The sequence below is a fragment of the Nomascus leucogenys genome, chromosome 14 (genome assembly GCF_006542625.1).
Source record: "Nomascus leucogenys isolate Asia chromosome 14, Asia_NLE_v1, whole genome shotgun sequence".
In the NCBI taxonomy this organism is placed as follows: domain Eukaryota; kingdom Metazoa; phylum Chordata; class Mammalia; order Primates; family Hylobatidae; genus Nomascus; species Nomascus leucogenys.
The window spans coordinates 48,655,679-48,678,280 of record NC_044394.1 but is presented as its reverse complement, the minus strand read 5'-3'; the positions used below and the strand labels follow the sequence as shown (position 1 = coordinate 48,678,280).

Here is a 22,602-nt window from a genome sequence, read left to right as displayed (position 1 = left end):
AGTGGAAGGATTTTCTTCAGTCAGCCTAGTTAAAGACTCTGGAGCCCTTTGAGCCTTTTCTGGGGCCATGTCCCCTCTGCTTGTGGGTGTAATCTCCTAATTGAAGTTGACTGGTTTCTACTCAGGAGCTTTGCAGCACTGTGGCCTTGTTGGTATTGTAGTAAGCTGCAGTACTGGAGCTCCACCTAGTTTCTCTCTCTGGTACTGCAGCCTCTGGTGCCAATTGATGGCCTTTGTTCTTAGCTCTCAACCTGATGCCCTGTTCCTGACACTATGATTTAGATGAGACAGAAATCATTCCCTCTGGCTGCACTTGAAAAAGTCAAAAACACTGGGTATATACCAACTTCTTTCTTTCCTCAGGGAGAAGTCTGGAATTGAGTGTTTCCTCACTGTGGTCTGTGCCCAAGAGAGGGCCTCTGGCTGTCAAATGCTCAGATTTTAAATCTGTATCTTGTGTGGGGAATGTGTCTTGTGTGTCTGGGTTTCCTGTTTCTGTCTTGCTGATGTCACTCTCACACAGCCCTCTTTTACAGTAGAGGATCATGCTGTATGTACTGTCTGATAACCTTTTTTGCTGTCACTTAACATATTGTTGATACGTGCCTTGATATGCCAGTAAATATAGATTGGTGTGATTTTTAATCCCTTCTTGAAGTCCTGTTATTCAGATATCATAATCAACCTTCTTGTTGGTCATTTAGATTGTTTCTAATTGTTCAGCTCTTTCAAAGTCAAATTCAGTGAACATTCTTTTGATTTTCAGAGACAGAGTCTGACTGTCACACAGGCTGGGGCGCAGTGGCACAGTCATAGCTCATGGCAGCCTCAAACACCTGGGCTCAAGTGATCCTCCTGTTTTAGCCTCCCAGGAAGCTGGGACTACAGGCATGCACCACCATACTGGGCTAATTTTTGTATTTCTTTTTGGTAGAGATGGGAGTATTGCTATGTTGCCTAGGCTGGTCTTGAACTCCTGGCCTCAAATGATCTTGCTGCCTCTGCCTTCCAAAGACCAGGGGTTACAGGTTTGAGCCACTGGCGTCAATGAGCATTTTTTTTTTTTTTTGGAGACAGGATCTTCCTCTGTTGCCCAGGCTGGAGTGCAGTGGTGCAAACACAGTTCACAGCTCGCTGCAGCCTTGACCTGGGTCATGTGATCCTCCCATCTCAGCCTCCTGTGTGGCTGGGGCCACAGGCATGCACCACCATGCCTGGCTAGTTTTTTTTTTTACTTTTTGTAAAAACAGGGTCTCACTTTGTTGCCCAGGCTGTTTTTGTTTGTTTGTTCGAGACATAGTCTCCCTCTAGCCCAGGCTGGACTGCAATGGTGTGATCTCAGCTCATTGCAACCTCTGCCTCCCGGGTTCAAGTGATTCTCCTGCCTCAGCCTCCCAAGTAGGTGGGATTACAGGCACTTGCCACCATGCCTGGCTAATTTTTTGTATTTTTAGTGGAGACAGGGTTTCACCATGTTGGCCAGGCTGGTTTCAAACTCCTGACCTCAAGTGATCCACCCGTCTCGGCCTCACAAAGTGCTGGGATTACAGGTGTGAGCCACCACACCCAGCCTGAACATTCTTCAAATAATCACATTTGCCCAAAAATTATGCCTCAGGAAAGAGGGAGTTGCTTTATATTCAAGTCTTCACATATGCTTATTATGTGGAATTCTCTCAGTGAGCTCATTGTCATCTACAGAGTATTAGTGGGAAAAACATACTAGCCTAAAAAGTTCTCAGTTAATGGTAGTTTTAAATGTTCATACAGGATAGATTTTACCTGTGACATTTTGTTGAAGACTAAGATGAGAGGTGATGTGGCAAAGGAATTTCTTCCAGATGTCATAATGATCCCCTCGGGATATGACTCCAAGGTTGCATGGTTTGGGAATGTATCACATCCACGACTCTTAAAGAATGCTTTCCAAAAGGCAGTAGAGTCAGGGGTTACTTTGTGATTGTCATACACATACCCCTCAGGGGAAAGGGAGATGCTGTGGCTTGGAATGGAGTTTCCACTGACAGCATCATACAGTTTCATAAAGTGCTTTATTGCAAAAAACTCTGAGTTGAACACGGTGCCTTCTGGAAAACTGATAGATGATACAGGCACTTCACAGGTGGTGCTGAGTAATTCTTATGGTAGCGTATAAGAAAGCGCGTTACGGGCCGGGCGCTGTGGCTCACACCTGTAATCCCAACACTTTGAGAGGCCGAGGCGGGCAGATCACCTGAGGTCAAGGGTTCGAGACCAGCCTGGCCAACATGGTGAAACTTTATCTCTACTAAAAATACAAAAAAAATTAGCTAGGCGTGGTGGCGTGTGCCTGTAGTCTCAGCTACTTGGGGAGGCTGAGGCAGGAGAATCACTTGAACCCAGGAGGCAGAGGTTACAGTGAGCTGAGATTGTACCACTGCACTCCAGTGTGGGTGACAGAGGGAAACTCCATCTCAAAAATAAAAAATAAAAATAAAAAAAGAAAGCACATTACATCAGGCAGTCCCACCTCCAGCGATGCTGAGAGTAATCAGTGGGTTCCATATGCCCGCCTCATTGCTGCATTATAAATTTAGCTTTCCAGCAGCTGTTCCACTTAAGGTTTCAGCATCCATTGATAATTTTTCCCTAGATCAATTGTTTCGTTAGCTGTTTCCAAGTGGTGCTTTCCTAATTCTGTAATTGCTAATGCTCTTAGCTTAGTTCTAAATGCTATGTTGAGTTCTTCTATAAAGAATTTTTCTTCCTTTATTAGATTACCTTGAAAAATAGTTCTTAAAAGCTGGAGTAAATGCTTGATTTCATTCTCTTACTAATTTTTAAAGTTGGTGCCCTAGCAATCTACAGTGGTGGCTGTTTTTAAAGTATCATCATGTTACCTATTGGGTACTATGTTAACTATTTGGGTGGCAGGTTCAGTAGGAGCCCAAACCCCAGCATTATGCAATCTATCCATGTAACAGACCTGGACATGTATCCCCTTAAAAACAATGTATCATTATGAAGTCATGGATATTTAAAATACATTTGATTTGCCACAGTCCATTGCAATCATTATTCTTATTGCTGCTTTTATTGGTACATCATAATCCAGTGGGAACCCCTTCAGATTGGCTTTTGTATCCTTTCTATGTAAGTCCAGCAATCTTTTTGGGGGCTCAAGTGATCCTCCTGCCTCAGCCTCCCGAGTAGCTAGGATTACAGGTACCCACCCCCATGCCCGGCTAATTTTTTAATTTTTTGTAGAGATGAGGTCTTGCTCTGTTGCCTAGGCTCATCTTGAACTCCTGGGCAACTCAAGCCATCCACCTGCTTGGGCCCCCCGAAGTGCTGGGATTACAGGCATGAGCCACTGTGCCTGGCCTCAGTAATTGTGATTGTCTCTTTGATGATTGGCACATCTTACGCATTTCCTATCCCAGATCTGGAATCGATCATTTCTCTGAGGAGCTCTATTCCTCTTCAGGCTGTGTGGTATATAGAAACACAATCTGGGTGCTTAAAGGTGCTCATTGCTACTGTCTTATTTTTGCTTCTGAGACTTTCAGCAAGAAAAAATGTATTTTATTTTACAGAGGAAAAAAAATCACAAGTTTGTATTGATAGTTCCAATTCAAACTGGATTAAGATGTAAGATTTTAGGGTTATAATAAAATTACAGGGCTTTTACTTAGCTTTTCAAATTTTTACGTGTATTTATTTTCTTTTATATTGAAAGTCTTGGTTTTTAATAATATCCTAATAATATAATTTTTTATTCTATAGGATACCTAAAATAGCTTCACAATATCAATACCATTTTCACTACTAACAGTAAGACTACTAAATGCAGTTTAAACTTTCTTTGTGCTTTCTCCCCCATAGAATGTATCCTGATATCCTTCTCTTTCTTTTTCCGCCTCCCTCCCCATAACTTTTGCTGTGATAAGACCTTTATCTTGTGCTCTCTCTGCCCCATCCACTCACATGTCAGCATCATTCCAGCTGTCTTACTTGGAAAGGATGTCCTCATTTTCCTCATTGTTATTTCCCATAGAAAGGAGTGGCTTAGTTGACTTGCAATGTATTTCTTCCATTTTATTTTCTTCACTTTCTTTTAATAATATCTAGCTTTATATTTTTATTGTTTTTACCATTGTTTTCTTGATTTTCATGATAAAAGTATGCTTGTATTTTTCTATAATGATGTCCTTCTCTCAATACATTTCCTTCTTTTTTTGATGTATTAATATGATTGTTCAATTTTCTCTAGCTTGAAGATGATATTATTGTCAAACAAAATTATTTTAATACCATAAAAAATTTTGCACTTCAACTTTCTTCTGAGGAATGGATGATTCTAGAGTTTTCCCAGCTGGGCTTCATTGGTAAGAAAAGCGTCACACTTACCTACTTTTCAGAAATAACTGTGACTCTCAGAATCTAAAACCAAGTACTTACTTGTCCTAAAGTTGTCTTTTTTCCTATGGAAATGGGTTGTTTTAGAGAAAAGTTAGGTAAACCTCTTTGTATGACATGATGAAAGTCAACCCAGAATAGAATTTGGAGGCTTCTAAGATTGTTGTATTTACTCTAGCGTTCTTCACAATGCCAACCATGGTCCTGGTGAGCATGTTTGATTTTTTCTTCTCTGACATTTCCAGCTCCTTTGTTAACATAAGATTGTGATTCTTCTAAAAAGAGTACCACAAAGAGTTTTCTCATATGAATTCCTAGTATTTTCATGCAATGCATGAAGTCCTCATTCAGTGATTAATTTTTATTCGTTTTTCTCTTAACTAGTTGGGGCACTCATTTCTAAATGGTTTTTGGCTGATGTTTCAAAATTAGCCAGCTTAAGAATATGTTTAAAGTTGGCCAGGCGCAGTGGCTCACGCCTGTAATCCCGGCACTTTGGGAGGCCAAGGCGGGTGAATCACCTGAACTCAGGAGTTCAAGACCAGCCTGGCCAACATGGTGAAACCCTGTCTCTACTAAAAATACAAAAATTAGCCTGGCATGGTGGCAGACGCCTGTAATCCTAGCTCCCTGGGAGGCTGAGGCAAGAGAATTGCTTGAACGGGGGAGGTGGAGGTTGTAGTGAGCTGAGACCGCACCACTGCACTCCAGCCTTGGGGATGAGAGCGAGACTCTATCTAAAAAAAAAAAAAGAATATGTTTAAATTTGAAGCATTGAAGGAAATTTACAGGGTCCAAATAATACTCAGAGGATAACATTTCATCTCCTATGGTACTTTTTAACACTTTAAGCATTAGAGGCTGGACCTTTGACCTTCTTGATCATTTAACTCAAAAGACTCAAAAACCATCTTTACTTGTAAATGCTTCAGTGAAAACAAAATTAGGAGTCCTTGTTTTTTGCATTTATTGATTTAGAATAAAATTTTTTACCTAAACCTCTCAATGTTTAATGGGAAGAATCTTAGTAAGACACAAAGGGAAGATCTCTGACTTGCTTTTTGAATGCTTTGGGCCAGTAGGTATACGATAGATTATTATAGTAACATCAGGAATTTACTATATCTGTTTACACCCAGGTGACAGCTCAAAAGAAAGTTTAGCCAAAGCAACTTTGTTTAATTTTGATAATACAAATGGGGAAATTGTTTATGATGATTTATAGTTGAAAGCACAAGCTTCAGTGTATGTCGTGGGCAAGATTTCATGAATGTAAGCCATTTTGGTGCTTGGTTTCTTCATTGCAGCTATTGACTGGGAATATCTTTTCAGGTAAAATGTTTCAAGCACCGGATCTTACTCTGATTGTAGAATTCATATTCATGTTTTACAAGGAGAAACCCATTGATTGGCTCCTGGACCATATTCTCTGGGTGAAAGTCTGCAACCCTGAAAAAGATGCAGTAAGTTAATTCCTCACCAGAGTGGAGGGAGTTTCTCTTCTGTATTTCGTGAAAGTGACTTTTAGAGATTTTGCAAATCAATAGTTAAATAGGTAGGTGATATAAAACTTCTTTCCTGAGCTGATAAAAAGTTTCTATATTAGAAGAACTTTTAGATAGCAGTGGAAAGTCCTGTAAAGCAGGAAGCTATTACAAGATGATGGACATTCTTTGAATTGCTGATAAATATTTCTAGTGTTTGTAAGCCCTGGTGGTTCACTAACATTGGGTATAGATGTTGGTCATATCTGTTCTTGCATGGGATGCCATTTCGGTTTGTTTTCTTCATATTTCCTGTTCACTCTCTTTTTCCATGTATACTGGGGACAATATTAGACCCTAACACATCTATAAATGAGGAATAAAATAGACGTAATATTTTATACCAAAACAATGACACGTTAAAGTACCTTTCAGCGTGTTACTCACAAAAAGCCAGTGTTCATAATAATATGATTACCTTTGGGATGATAGTTGCAATCAAGTAAGTGAATAATAATTTTTGCTTTGATCATTCAGATAGCATGTTATTACCATAGAGATCTTATTGTTAAGAGTAATTAGGCCAGGTGCAGTGGCTCACATCTGTAATCCCAGCACCGTGGGAGCCCAAGACTGGAGGATCACTTGAGCCCAGAAGCTCAGGACAAGACTGGGCAATATATCAAGACCCATCTCTACAAAAAAAAAAATTATTTTTTAAAAAAAGAGTAATTAGGTATGTTTTCCTTGTCCAATTTGAATTGTCTCTGAAAAAAAACTACAGCTTTTAATTTATTTGATGTAAGCATAAACAATATGTAAAAGTACAAATTCTTAAAAATGTCCATTTTGATGTGTAATGATAAGTATTACTATAAGAACATGTCATTATAGAGTTGACTTACCATTCATTGTAACAAATAAGCATTAGTTTGACTTTATGACCTTCTGCTCCCTAGAATAGTTGGATCCTCATACCTGCTAGGTTTTAGGATACTACCTTCTGGTGTCTGTAGGCTGTCGTTGCATTCTGTTTAAAAGAAACCACACACAAAAAAAAAAAAACAAAAAAACCCGACACATTCTTAGTTAGAGGAAATCATGGAATCTAGCAAAATGGCAGAGTATCTGTTTTCCGACAATTAGTTGAACATATAAATTGTTTTAAACCAATCATTTTTTAGAGATCTCAGTCCTTACGTGTATTTTCACTGTGACTTATAGAAATTTTTATTGTAGGACACAGAAAAAGTTAATGTCATGTTTAACCTCCTACAATACACTTGCATTTCATTCGTCCTGTGCAATTTTATTTAATATGTGGTTAGGTTCTAAAATGAGCCTGTGAGGTGAAAAAATCTATAGTGAAAATTAAAACCACAAAAACCCTCCAAATCATCCATAAATTTGGGTACATGAACTTTTGGACGATTTCATCCATTCCTTCACCCTTCTGTAGTCCATGTTTTTCTGTGGCCTGTAATTCTTCAGTTGCTTCCCCTAGAACATCGAGGGCGCTGTCACCACATCCTTGACAGTGGCCCAGGAAACCCTTCGAATCATTTATACATTCTCCCAAAGGGTTATCAGCCTGCTTGGGCCCTTCGGCCGGAGTCCTTCCATTGCCACTGGAGTGACAGGCTGAGTTCCAGACACTGCCTCGGTGGTTTCGCTCTCTCCTCAACCTTGCGCTCTTCAGTCTTCTCTCTCTCTTGCCCTTTGCCCTTCCTTTGACTCTTCCTCCCTTTCTTTCTCCTTCCACTTGAGTGTTTGTGCAAAGAAAATACACTATTTCACCTTTATTGTAGTGTCAGTAATAATGCCAGTGAAGTGAAACCTCTTGAGAAGTAGGCATCTTAGCACCCAGTATATTATTAGAAGTCTTCTAAAGTGTAAATTTCTTTTTTTTTTTTTTTTTGAGACAGCGTTTTGCTCTTGTCACCCAGACTGGAGTGCAATGGCGCAGTCTCAGCCCACTGCAGCCTCTGCCTCCTAGGTTCAAGCGATTCTCCTGCCTCTCAGCCTCCCGAGTAGCTGGGACTACAGGCACATGCCACCACGCCTGGCAAATTTTTATATTTTTAGTAGAGACCAGGTTTCACCGTGTTGGCCAGAATGATCTCGATCTCCTGACCTCATGATCCCCCTGCCTCAGCCTCCCAAAGTGCTAGGATTACAAACATGAGCCACTATGCCTGGCTGCTAATTTTTGTATTTTTTTTTTCTTTTTTGAGACAGAGTCTAGCTCTGTGGCCCAGGCTGGAGTGCAGTGGCGCGATCTCGGCTCACTGCAAGCTCCACCTCCCGGGTTCACGCTATTCTCCTGCCTCAGCCTCCTGAATAGCTGGGACTACAGGCGCCTGCCATCATGCCCGGCTAATTTTTTTTTTTTTTTTTTGGTATTTTTAGGAGAGACGGGGTTTCACTGTGTTAGCCAGGATGGTCTTGATCTCCTGACCTTGTGATCCGCCCGCCTTGGCCTCCCAAAGTGCTGGGATTACAGGCGTGAGCCACTGCGCCCGGCCAATTTTTGTATTTTTAGTAGAGACAGGGTTTCACCATGTTGGCCAGGCTGGTCTGAAACTCCTGACCTCAGGTGATCCATCCACCTTGGCCTCCCAGAGTGCTGGGATTGCAGGCATGAGCCACCGTGCCCAGCCAAGTGTAAATTTCTTATAAAGATGTGTTTTTTGATTTTTTTTGGCCCCAAACTTATGTAAGCTATTGATAATTAAAAGACTAAAAATATTTGTCAAGGTGGCCCTCAGCGTTGCACAGCCTTCACACGCCAGGCCCACACATGAGGACAGGTTGAGATGGAACGTCTGGACCATGGGGCACTGCGAGTTGAAACATAGGTGTCCCTTCCTGTGTTGACAGAGATTGTCTGTGGAATTTTTAATATCATTTACTTGCTTCTAGGCAAATGATTGCCTCACATTTTCAAGTTGCTTTCATGCAACAAAATGCGCCATTTATAATTTGCAAATTCATTATATTATTTAATAAAAAATATTTTGTATATTTGAACTAACCCCCTAGTCTATAGTTTATGCATTTTAATATTAAAAGTCAAATCTTTATTGACATGTGTTGAAGAATGGTTGAAATTAAACCCTTCACTCTTCCCTTAACTATGCTTATTTTAAATTTCTGGATCATGACTATCAAGTAAGTAGCAAATCTATTAGTGCCTCAATGACTAGAAAAAAATATGACTTGTAATTATGACTTGAAGTTGTTGTCTTTTCAATTTTGTTGTTGTTGTTGTTGTTTTGTTTGTATGTTTGTTTTTGTGACAGAGTTTCACTCTGTCACCCAGGCTGGAGTGCAGTGGTACGATCTCGGCTCACTGCAGCCTCCGCCTCCTGGGTTCAAGTGATTCTCCTGCTTCAGCCTCCCGAGTAGCTGGGATTATAGGCTTGCACACCTGACTGATTTTGTATTTTTAGTAGAGATGGGGTTTCACCACGTTGGCCAGACTGGTCTCAAACTCCTGACCTCAGGTGATCCACCTGCCTTGGCCTCTCAACATGCTGGGATTACAGGCATGACCCACCCGTGCCCGGCCCTTCTTTTCAATATTTTGATAAAGGACTTCTCATTTTCCAGGTGATGGCAAGATTTCACTTTATTATGCAACACTAATGTGATTTTTTTTAATATTTAGAAACATTGTGATAGACAGAAAGCAAATCTGCGAATTCGCTTCAGACCTTCCCTTTTCCAACATGTTGGTCTGCACTCATCACTGTCAGGAAAAATCCAAAAACTCACGGTTGGTGACTTAATTTTATTTTCTCATGAACATACAACTTGTTATTTAAGGTATAATTATTGTTTTTCTTCTTAAATAAGCTGTATATTATTTAATAGCATATATGTCTTTGCTCCCAGGATAAAGATTACATGAAACCGTTACTGCTTAAAATCCATGTAAACCCACCTGCAGAGGTATCTACTTCCTTGAAGGTCTACCAAGGGCATACGCTGGAGAAAACTTACATGGGAGAGGATTTCTTCTGGGCTATCACGCCGATAGCTGGAGACTACATCTTGTTTAAATTTGATAAACCAGTCAATGTAGAAAGGTTGGTGATTATTGAAATATATGTGATCTTACAGTTCAGATCTCTTATTCGTAATGTGATTTATAATAGATTTGTGTGTGTGTGCATGACAGATGTGGGGACACAGTGGGGCCCAAAATGTTGGGCTTTAAATTACATGTAAAACAACTCCATAATAAAATGAGTATGTTGTTTTCAGATGTAAAGTCGACATTTTAACATGTTTGGTGAACTTCATTGGTATTTCTGGACTTAGTATATCTAGTATAATTTTTTAATACTTTTATGCAGAACTCTTGAAAATCTGAAATTAGTGTTTATGTCTTTATCCTGGTATGTCCCTTGAAAATTGATCTGGAGCTAGTTGATTAGCCCAGCAATTTGGTTGAAATGATAAATTTGACAGAATATGACTATTCTTAGTCAATGGTTTTACAAATGCTAGGTTATTTTCGGTACACCAGGAAGAAATTTACAGCCATTTTATGTTTTTGAGCATTTATATTCATTTTACAAAATTTAGGACTTTCTTCCTTTTTTTTTTTTTTTTTTTTTTTTTTTGAGACAGTCTCACTGTGTCACCCGGGCTGGACAGTGGACAGTGGTGCAGTGTAGCTTATTGCAACCCCCGCCTCCCTGGTTCAAAAGATTTTCCTGCCTCAGCCTCCCAAGTAGCTGGGATTACAGGTGCCTGCCACCACACCTGGCTAATTTTTTTGTATTTTTAGTAGAGACAGGGTTTCACCATGTTAGCCAAGCTGGTCTCAAACTCCTGACCTCAGGTGATCCACCCATGTCTGCCTCCCACAGTGCTGGGATTATAGGCACGAGCCACTGCCTGGCCTATTTTTAATTTAATAGTCATGATTCCTTCAGTCCTTCTTCAGGTTTGGGTGTGTTCCCCAGATTGGCCGTGGCATACTTAAAGGAACATAGTTCCCCACTCTGTGGTATTTCCTTTTATGTGTCCCAATGGGAGGGCCAATTTGATTTTTAGAATCCACCAGAAATCATTTTCAGTAATTCTGTTTGAGGTGGTCAGAAACAATGTAGAGCTGTGATACAGTGTTACTCATTTTCTTTTGTTACTCTAAACTGATTCCAAAGAGGAATTCAAGTTTTAAAAGTGTTTTAAGCATTGGGAATACCACTGGAAGAACATACAGAAATAGTTTTGAATAATATTTTGCACTTGCATGAGTATTTATTTGTTTTGCTGTTAAAGTTCATTTTTATATTATTAGTGATACTTTGCACTTTGAGATATTGTTTACCACTCAGAAAGCCAGCATAGAATTAGAAACAGCATAGATGTCCATTAGTATGTGTTTGGTTAAATAAAATGATATTGCCACGCAGTGGAATACTGTAAGCAGTCATCAAAAATAATGACATAGATTAATATGTATTGACATGAAAACTTTCTTAGATATACACTAAGTGGGGTAAAAAGCAAATTTTATAACTTTATAGAATATCCTTATAGATCATTTTGTAGATTATAGCATTATGTGTATAGGATTCTAGAATATATAGCATTCTATATAGAAAGTATAGAATTATAGATTATAGAAGGATTTTTTGAAATAATAAAAACAATGTTTTACATATATTATGTACATAGAACAAATCTGCAAAAATCTATCAAACTGTTTAAATAGAGGTGAGATAACAGGGACAGGGACAATTTCACTTGACGTGATACATTTATTTTGTGTGCTTTTTCCCTCAACAATCAATTTCTTTTTCTTAGTCTTTGACTTTTGAGAAAGTATAGATTCACATGCAGCTGTAAGAAGTAAAACTGAGACATCCTGTGTACCTATCACCCCACTTGCCCAAGGGTAGCATCTTGCAGACTGTGGTTTTGACACCAGTATATCAAGATAAGGACCGTTTCTGTTACCCCAAGAATTCCCACGTAACCTTTTACAGCCACATCTACTGGCTGTAACTGTATCATAACCATACTGTGACTGGCTGAGCATTTTGAATGTGCAGGGGACTTTTTGTCAGTTCTCTTGAACTGATTGGAGCAGTCCTCTGAGGTAGATGGGACTATCTGCATTATAGAAGAAACTCAGGTGCAGAAAGCAGAGGAAACTCGTGAAAGGTGACAACTCTAGTAAGTGAGAGACCCAGGATTTGGACCCAGCTCTTTCTGACTCCTAAGCCTAAACTTTTAACCATGCAACTGAACCAAAGTTAGGTTTAGATTCAGACATACTTTGCATGTCTTATCTAGTTTCCACCCTTCCCCACACCCTGAGAACACATACGTATACTTACTAGTTTGTTTTCAGAGTATCAAAAACAGAGTATTATACTCATACCCAGAAAGTATTTAAGATCTGTCACCATATATCGATAATTAGTCATTCTTCAAATGCTTTTTTAATATTGATATTCAGATATTTTAAGAGGTTAATTTACTTTTAGTCTACTAATATTAAAGTTATTTTTATTGGATAGAACTAGTCTTTGTTTCTTTTATTATTATTTATTACTATTATTACTATTATTTAGAGATGAGTTCTTGCTGTGTTACCCAGGCTGTAGTGCAGTGGCATAGTCACGGCTCACTGTAGACTAGACCTTCCAGGCTAAATTCAAGCAATCCTCTCACCTTAGCTTCCTGAGTAGCTGGGACTACAGGTACATACCACCATGTCTGGCTAATTTTTTAATTTTTTGTAGCAACGAGGTCTCACTGTGTTGCCCAGGCTGGTCTTGAACCCCTGACCTCAAGTGATCCTCCTACCTCAGCCTCCCAAAGTGCTGGGATTACAGGTGTGAGCCACCACGCCCAGCCTAGAACTGGTCTTTGGACATGCCATGACTACTGGTTGTCCTAGTGAAGTTTTTTTCTGATATAAGATACAGCAGTATTATGTAGGTGTTATAATTTTCTGGGAAGAGGTTTAAATATTTAAAGCATTATAGACAGTGACATAAAACTCATCCTTTTTGAAATTATCTAGGTACATTATTATGTTAAGCAACAAACATAATTGTTTCTGACAGAAGGAATGAACTTACCACCTAGGGATCATGCTCTCAAGTTTCTAAGTTCCCTATAGCCATTCAGAACACATACGGTGCAGTTATTACAAGCTCTAGCATTGTCAACTTTGCTTGCTTAGAGTCTTGTTTAGAAAAGCTGACTCTGAGGTAAGGTCATTTTCTTGAATCTTTGTAAAATCTAGCCCGACTTGTGTTTTTATTTTCATGTTTGTATTTTCAGTTATTTGTTCCATAGCGGCAACCAAGAACATCCTGGAGATATTCTGCTAAACACAACTGTGGAAGTTTTGCCTTTTAAGGTATGATTATTTCCTCTTACCTTTCCCTAACAACTAATACTAGTAGACTTAGCTTGAAGCTTTTCTTGTTTTTAAGGGGAAAGAAAATTCTCATGATTTGCAGGACTCAATGGTGAATAATATTTATTTTTTTTGAAATATGAAGCACTTTTATATTTGACGAGTGCATTTGACCCATTCATAGAAAGAGCCTTCATTTTGTTTTATCTTGGGAAATAACAGGCCAGACCCATGGCTCACGTCTGTAATCCCAGCACTTTGGGAGGCTGAGACGGGTGGATCATTAGAGGTCAGGAGTTCAAAACCAGTCTGGCCAACATGACAAAACCCCATCTCTACTAAAAATACAAAAATTAGCCAGGAATCGTGGCATGTGCCTGTAATCCCAGCTACTCGGGAGGCTGAGGCACGGAATCACTTGAACCTGGGAGGTGGAGGTTGCAAATAATATGAACGTTTCTACTAGAAAAAGAAATGAATCATTGTTGTTTTTTTTTTTTGTTTTTTTTTTTTGTTTTTTTTTGAGGCAGAGTCTTGCTCTGTCACCGGCTGGAGTGCAGTGGTGCAGTCTTGGCTCACTGCAACCTCTGCCTCCCAGGTTCAAGTGATTCTCCTGCCTCAGCCTGCCAAGTAGCTGGGACTATAGGTGCCTGCCACTATGCCCAGCTAATTTTTGTATTTTAGTAGAGACTGGGTTTCACCATTGGCCAGGATGGTCTTGATCTCCTGACCTTGTGATCCACCCGCCTCGGCCTCCCAAAGTGCTGAGATTACAGGCATGAGCCGCTGCGCCCGGCCTGAATCATTGTTTTCTTTAGTGTTTACTTGCTGTTTGTATTTTGAGTCCAAATTCTATGTGTTTTTAATGCCTGTTAATTAATACACAATTTAATTTGTTGGTCTCTAAGGAATCCTTAGATTTCTTTCAAGTTAACTACACAGCTCTTCTATAGTTTTAATAGAAAATACTGTTCTATTTAATTGATTTAATGTTTCATTTCCAACCACCAATATATTATATACGGATTCAAATGATGGCTTAAGAAAACATCTTTTATTATTAATATAATAAGTTTTTTAAAGTTCAAGACTGAGATGATATTTCTCTTTTTAGGGATAGCTGTGTTACAAATGCCACTTCATCTATATTAAGATATATTAATAACTTAGGTTAAATAGAAAGAATTATTTTTGAAATTAATGCTTTTGTTTTATTTTAGAGTGAAGGTTTGGAAATAAGCAAAGAAACCAAAGACAAACGATTAGAAGATGGCTATTTCAGAATAGGTAATATCTACTTTAGTAAAATGGCCTTTATTTTTCTGGACTTACTCCTAAAGTACTTTAAGTTCTTTTTAGATGTTAAGCAACTTGAGGATTACAATTACCAGTGTCTTCCAGGTTTTATGTGTGCTGTGTTGTAGTACTTGCTTTTATTATTTGACCCAAGTGGGATTTCATATCACAGATTGGTTCACTAGCTGTCCTTCTCACTCCTTCCGCTCTGTGTGTCGTGCTCTTGCTGATGCTCCCTGATAGAGAGTCTGCCTGCACTGCCTCCTACTGGACGGGCTTAGCTTCTCTCTGGTCTCAGCTGACATTGACAGGCCAGAATCTGTGCTTCGGGCCTCTTCCCTCCTCCCCAGCATCACATCTATGTTGAGCTGTCCACTGACATAGCCTTATACATGGCGGCCACATAGCCGCCTACCACAAGCGTCTGTAACACACGCATTTCTTTATTGATCACCAGTTTTTGCTGTCCCTATCCATCTAGTCGCCTTAGCCTAACCTTGGGAGGCACCCTGAAGACTGCCCTCTTCTTACTGTCCATTAGCACAAATCTGTCAGTTTTTCATCTGAAAGCCTTGAGTCACCCTGTCTGTGAGGGGCAGTCTGCCATGTGCCTCCGATTCAGAGCCAGGGGAGGGACTGCATCTCGCTGTGGATTTCTAGAGCCACTACAGTTACTTTTCTGAAATGTAACTAGAGCCCTGAGGCCTTTTTGTTAGCTCCCACCCACCGTCACATCTGTGACTTTCTCTCATTCTTTCTCTCCAGCCCTGAGACTGTTGTTCCTCTGATGAAGGCCCCACACTCTCTGGGTAGCCACATCTCTAGCCATTTTCTCTGCCTGAAATGATTGATCAATTATTTTTCCTTCTAATAAGTGCTTTTGCACCCTTAATCTGCCCATTTAATGGTCTCACTTCCCTGCTCTTCAGATCCCCCCCCGTATGTGCCTTTGCTGTACAGTTGTGTTGTTCCATAGCTCCGTTCTGTGTGCTCCCCGTGGAGAGGGAGGGGCCGTGTCTCTCCTGCATGTCCTGTAGTTAACACAGGGCCTGTCACTTGGTAGGCACTGACTCAATAAATAACTGTACATTTTCTTTTGCTTAAAACAAATGAATGCTTCTCTTAGTATTAGACAAGAGCAAATATTGGTAAATTGATATTGTAGTTCTATAGGATAGATACATTTCTAAGCCCTTTCTAGAACAGTTTTACCTTTGGTAAGTATCATTCAGCCATTGCTAAGAGGCTTGCACAATAACCCTGGCTACTTTCTTTATAGTTTTGGTGGATGAATGATTTTTATATTTGGGCTGTATCTTAGCCCATCTCTAGAAATATACACAAAATCAGCTGAGTATCTGAGACATTTATTACCCCACTACCTGTCACTTATTAAATTTCTGAGAATGGTATGTTCTAGATTATGAAAGTAGCATAGGAAATAGAGACATCTATAATTAAATATCTCTATAGTAATTGAAGAAAATGACCATCTAAAATATCAACTCATATGTTCTTAGAACAAGAAGCGAACTTCTGCATCATCAGCCTAGGACCTTGTGTAATCAAACAGAACAGAACTAAAGAGCAGCTAATCTTTTTTCAACTGAATGTAGAACATTCTGCTTCCTTAAGAAGTCTTCTTTAATGGAATTGTGTGTGAGAGGCTTCCTTGACCCTCTTGGTAGCAAAACAATTATAACTGGTGAAAATTATTTTTAAAAAACTATTTTAAATCTATGAAGATTGTCCTAAGGGCTTGTAGCAAATGGAGCAACATTTATTCATGAGAATCTCCCGGATCTCGGGGAAGGAGCCAGGACCAGCCTTATCACTCACAGTACCCCAGCTCGGGGAGACAGAAGCTCACCCCAGCTCAGGGGGACAGAAGCTATGCCCTGTGCAGGTACAGCCAGGAATATTGGACTCTCCTGCCAGCTTCTAGTCTAGGGCTATGGCATCTGCCCAGGAAGGTCAGGCTGCCAGCATCTGTCCTTACCCCCAACTCTGTTGCAGAAGCTCTGTTCCAGACAAGAGCAGCTGATGAATCTGAGCATAAGTCTGCCCCAGGCACAGCAGGGTGAGAATACTTGGCCCTGATCACCGATGTCCTAGCTCACTGCCCCAGTCCAGTAGCAGAAGCCAGCCAAGAAAACCAAGGGCTTGGCTGGGTGCGGTGGCCCACGCCTGTAATCTCAGCACTTTGGGAGGCCGAGGTAGGCAGATCACCAGCTCAAGAGTTCAAGACCAGGCTGACCAACATGGTGAAACCCTATCTCTAGTAAAAATACAAAAATTAGCCAGGTGTGGTGGTGCATGCCTGTAGTTCCAGCTACTTAGTAGGCTGAGGCTGGAGAATCGCTTGAACCCAACCCAGGAGGTGGAGGTTGCAGTGAGCCAAGATTGCACCATTGCATTCCAGCCTGGACCACTCTGTCTCAAACGACACAAAACAAGACAAAAACCAAGGGCTACTGCCACGACCAGTGCTCTGACCCTAAAGCAAGGTGTCACTCCAAGAGAAGGGGCTGCTGTCCTTGCCAACGACCCAGAGCAGTGGTGCAGAGATTCTGTCCGATGGAGAGGCAGACCAGAAGAACAGAGAGCTCTGTAGTTCTCCCTAAGGGGATGGCTTACTTGAACCGGAATATGGGGAAGTTCAGCCTAAGGGTGCTGTGGAATACAATGGAAATTTTAGTGTTAAGCAATTAGAGATGGTAGCTACAGACAAGAAAATTTGGATCCCAGTGGAAAGTTTCATGGGGAGAACTAGGGAAAGAGATGCTAGTAAGAGCCCTCTTGGCATGCAAACAAGCTGCTGTTGAAACGGGAAAAGTTCCCTTACCCACCTTTCAGGGCGTGTGATGGGGGTGTGGCTCGCTTCTTTGGTGCCCTACTGCTCAAACCCCTAGAGGAGCATGCAGAAGGACCCCATGGCAGTGTCTAGGGGTGAATGTTTACAGCTTCTGAGGCCCCAGCAGGGCGTGTGTTACAGGGTGCTCTTTTAGTTTAGCTGTCCATAGGTAGCTTGTGTTTGTTAGCTCAATTGGACCCCCTGCCTTTTTATTTATTTATTTATTTATTTATTTATTTATTTATTTATTTATTTTTTGGAGACAGAGTCTCCTGCTGCCCAGGCTGAAGTGCAGTAGTGCGATCCCGGCTCACTGCAAGCTCCACCTCCCGGGTTCAAGTGATTCTCCTGCCTCAGCCTCCCGAGTACCTGGGATTACAGGCGCCCGCCACCACGCCTTGCTCATTTTTCTATTTTTGGTAGCGGGGTTTCGCCATGTTGGCCAGGCTGGTATTGACCTCGTGATCCACCCGCCTCGGCCTCCCAAAGTGCTGGGATTACAGGCATGACCCACCGCACCAGCCATTAGACCCCCTGCCTTATCACAAGGACAGAGGCTTTCTGTATCCTGGGGTCTCGTGCCTTGGTGTACCGAAAGAATTGGATCACACGTGGGCTTGGAGAATGAGTGTCAGGTTTTATTGAGTGGAAGTAGCTCTCAGCAGATGGGGGAGCCAGAAGGGAGATCGTTTTCCCCTGGAGTCGGGCTGCTCAGCGGCCTAGGCTCTCCTCCGACTGCCCCGGCCAAATTCTGCGTCATTCTGCCCGTCGACGGCCTGCCGGCATCTGCGGATGTGTTCTTCCGCCCCTGTGCTCCCTTCCCCTCCATGTCCAGCCGCTTGTGTGCCTGCCTGCTAGGGTCTCAGGGCTTTTATAGGCACAGTATGGGGACGTGGCAGGCCAGGGTGGTCTTGGGAAATGCAACATTTGGGTAGGAAGACGGAAATGCCTGTCCTCACCTAGGTCGGTGGGCGCAGGCCAGAGGGTGGAGCTCTAGCCAGCGCTCATGCCCTTCTCTACCCAGCACTTCCCTGCTCCCCTTCCATGTCGCCAAGACTGGCCCTGGAGAGGGGCCTGAATTTAAATTGGATCAGACTGGGTAGCAACTTACGCGTGAAGGCATTGGCAAGAACAGTAGACCATCAGCTGGCTGTCAGTGGAGACCCGAGGGTTGATGGGGTGGGGGTTAGAAGAGTAGAGTGTGATAGCTAAGAATGGTCATGTGGAAGAAATACTAGTCCTATTTCAGTGGGTTAAAGCTGTGAGACGGCAGAAGAACCTTCTGCAGAGACCCAGTGGGAGAAGGAAAGGGCCACTAGTCAGGCATGGCGGGCGGAGGGGAGCCACGACTGTAGCCCTTGGCCGTCCCTGTCAATGCCAGGAGTGTGGGGTTCCAGTCACTCTGGTAATTTCCTTTACTTTTTCTCTTCTTTCCTGTCTTAATACTTACCTTCCAGACCATTGGGTTAAGGACAAAGATTAAATTTGTTGTTTGAAAAGTCATTATACACACATGGTACCAAATACAAATTTAAAAGGGTAGTCTTAAGTCTTCCTCCCTTTTCTTCCCTCTCCTACCCGCTGCTTCTGAGAGACAGTTCCTGTAATGATTTGTGTCCCTTCAGGAGTATTCTATGCATAAATAACAATATCTGGGTATGTTCTCTAAGAACAACACATCATCACACACAAATGATATATGCCCTACAACCCAGTTTTACATCCCTTTTTTTCATGGAACAAAATGCCTATGTACATATGGAACATGAACATTTAAAAATAATTTAATAATAATAATAATATGCTGAGTACCTGTATCCACCCTCCAGCTTAAGATGTGCTAATTCAGCTGTACTTCCCTAATAGCTTCTCTTCTCTTCTCCTTCTACCCAAAGCTATACCCTAATAGCTTCTCTTTTCCTTCAATACCTGAATTTTATGGTTACCATTTCCATTTCCATTTTTACTATGTATGGAATATATTCCTAAGCAATGCACAGTGGGATTTTGCCTGTTTTCACATTTGGTATAAATATCTTTCTGTAGTCTACAATTTGGTTTCTTCCCCCTCACAATTGTGAGATTCATCCACGTGAGTGGATGTGTTTACGACTCGTTATTTTTCACTCCTGTATGGATGGATTCTGTGGATAGCATGATCTGTTCTCTGTTTGGTCATAAAGTTTGTGTCCATGTTTTTGCTGTAATAAACATGGCTACTTTGAACACTTATGCACATGTATGAGAGTTTCTCTACAATATAGACTTAGGAAGAGAAGCAAATCTTCAACTGCATTATCTTCAACTTTTTCTTCATTATTTATTTATTTATTTATTTATTTATTTATTTATAGATGGAGTCTTGCTCTGTTGCCCAGGGTGGAGTGCAGTGGCCTCCGCCTCCTGGGTTCAAGCATTTCTCTGCCTCAGCCTCCCGATTAGCTGGGATTACAGGTGCAGGCCACCATGCCTGGCTTAATTTTTGTATTTTTAGTAGAGATGGGGTTTCACCATGTTGGCTAGGCTGGTCTCGAACTCCTGACCTCAGGTGATCCACCAGCCTCAGCCTCCCAAAGTGCAGAATTACAGGTGTGAGCGACTGTGCCTGGCTTATTCTTTTTTATTTTTTCTTCAGTCATTTAATTGGCTGCCTAGAATTCCCTTGTATCAGCATATTGTAATTTATTTGGCCAGGCTCCTAGTGATGGATACCTAGGTTGTTTGCAATCTTTTGCTGTAGTGTGTGTACTGTTCTTATACATGGGAGAGGATAAATTGCTGGGCAAGAGTGTTTTGATGAACTAGTTATCATTTGGTAATTATTTTTCTAATGAAATGAGCTCATCAGGTGACAGTATTCAATGTCACATTGGTTAAAATGTTGCAAGTTTTGCAGTATTTTTAAGCTCTGAATCCCCTGCCTAATTCAATATTTAATAATAATTTTTGGTAGCACCTACCTGCTACCCGCAGTCCAGCACCAAGTATGGACAGACTTCTATGAAATAAGTTTATTAATACTTTTTGAATAAAAGCGTTATTTTGGAAGCTCATAGTTTCAACATTTACAATATAAATTAGTACAAGCCTGCTCTGCTGTGGTTTTCAATCTGAGTGTACCTTATTATTAATCTATTAACTATGATGTGAGACTGGACAATGGATTGTATAATGTAACAGCATGAGGTCAGCAAACTATGGCCCATGGGGCACATCTAGTCCTCCACCTGTTTTTGAATAGTCTGTGATCTAAGAACATTTTTTAAAAAGTCATCTTTTTCTTTTTTTATTTTTAAATGGTTAAAAAAGTAAAAAGGATACATTGTGCTATGTGAAAATTATATAAAATTCAAATTTCTGTGTCCATAAATAAAGTTTTTTTGGAAGACAGCCATGCTCATTTTCTAATGTAGTGTGTGTGTGTGCTTCTACTCTCCAACAGCAGAGATGAGTAGGTGCAGTAGAGATCGAGGTCATGCTCTCCCAGCTTCGCACTGCTGCTTAGAGTACTGCAAATCACAATGATGTATTCCTAATTGGACAGTATGTTGAGAGCCACACATATCATGGCACTGTGACTTAAAAAAAATTACAAGTACTTATCCATCATCACAAGAAAAGTAGATTGTGAGCATTGTGGCTTTTAACACAGTAGAATGTGGGTTATTTTACAAAATTGTTGGCAAGTCATTGTAGTTATTGTGCAGTTATGTGAGAGCTGTACGTTATTAGGCTAAATACAACGATATTCCCAACTCACAGGAAAGCAATGGTCAGAAAAGTTAGAAACTTTAGAATGGAATATCTCATCACAGCAGAATTTCTTCACTAAAAATAAAAATGAGGCTGTTCCCAAAGTGATATTTCAAGTGGCTCATTTTTTAGCTAAGCAAGAAAAACCACTTACCAATCATGAGTTAATTAAATCATGTTTAATAGCAGCAGCCAAAGTAATGTGTGCAGAGAAAGTAAACTTATTTAAGGATAGGAGGCTTTCAGCAATAACAATTGCTTGAAGACTTAAGGACATTGGGAGCAATATCAGTAGTCAAAAAGCAAAGCAGATTATTTTGAGTGTTTTTCTTGGCTCCTGAGGAATTGACAGAGTTGTCACTGGTACTGCTCAATTATTACTTGGAATCAGTGCCATGGTTGAAGAGACTGAAGAGCTGGCCCCTGTAAATAGTCTGTTTGGAACAACTACAGAGAAGAGTATTTTCACACAGGCTGAGAAAACACAAATTCAGTACAACCTGAAGTAGAATCTGCTAAGATGTGCTACAACAAATGGTGGTAAAAAAAAAAATACGTGTGGAGAAGATGGCTTAGTTGCATTAATTTATAAAGCTTGAGAAAATGTAAGGTATTTAAAGCCTATGGTTATTTATTTTATTATTCATCAGCCAGGTACTTTGCAGAAAAGATTTGAATGTGTCATATGTCATTGAACCAAAGTGTCAACAGTGAACCTTATTCACTCTCATGGACTTAGCCATCACAAATGCTGTGAATTTTTGTCAGAAATAGGAACTGAATATCCTGACTTGCCCTGCCACACAGCAGTTCAGTGCCTTAGCAGTGGCAAAGATTTACTGCAGTTTTTTTGAGTTCAGGACCAAGATTGAAATTTTGCCACATGAGAACTTCCCTCAACAACTATTATCACTTTGAAAATTTGTTTTTGCTAAACTGGGCATGGTGGCTCATGCTTGTGATCCCAGCACTTTGGGAGGCCGAGGCAGGTGGATCACTTGAGGTCAGAGGTCCAAGACCAGCCTGGCCAGCATGGTGAAACCCTGTCTCTAATAAAGATACAAAAATTAGCCAGGTGTGGTGGCACATGCCTGTAATCCCAGCTGCTCGGGAGGCTGAGGTGGGAGGATCACTTGAACCTGGGAAGTGGAGGTTGCAGTGGGCCGAGATCGTGCCATCGCACTCCAGCTTGGGTGACAGAGTGAGACTGTCTCAAAGAAAAAAAAATTAGTTTTTGCTGCAGACTTAATATTGTTTCTTAATGAATTCAACCTAAAAGTACAAGACAAAATGGTGCTTATATGCAAAACTTACATTGCAGTCAAATCATTTTAATGACAGTTAGTTAACATTGAACTTGAAGTACCATCAAGCTCTTTATACATTTCTCATGCTGCCAAAAGTTAAAACAGGAAGCAAGATCT

At 40.7% G+C, this 22,602-nt stretch overlaps 1 protein-coding gene across 3 annotated transcripts in view; it reads left to right on the top strand.

Moving 5' to 3' along the window:
• Window positions 1–22,602, top strand: part of MGAT4A (alpha-1,3-mannosyl-glycoprotein 4-beta-N-acetylglucosaminyltransferase A) — a 114,684-nt gene that overhangs the window by 89,246 nt on the left and 2,836 nt on the right. For 2 of the 3 annotated variants that reach the window (XM_030827669.1, XM_030827671.1), the window contains exons 9-14: window positions 4,253–4,367; window positions 5,731–5,861; window positions 9,553–9,660; window positions 9,780–9,973; window positions 13,197–13,275; window positions 14,496–14,562. In XM_030827669.1, the coding sequence (XP_030683529.1) occupies window positions 4,253–4,367; window positions 5,731–5,861; window positions 9,553–9,660; window positions 9,780–9,973; window positions 13,197–13,275; window positions 14,496–14,562 (694 nt within the window). The remainder of the gene's footprint in view (window positions 1–4,252; window positions 4,368–5,730; window positions 5,862–9,552; window positions 9,661–9,779; window positions 9,974–13,196; window positions 13,276–14,495; window positions 14,563–22,602) is intronic. The other variant, XM_030827672.1, reaches the window with a different exon arrangement.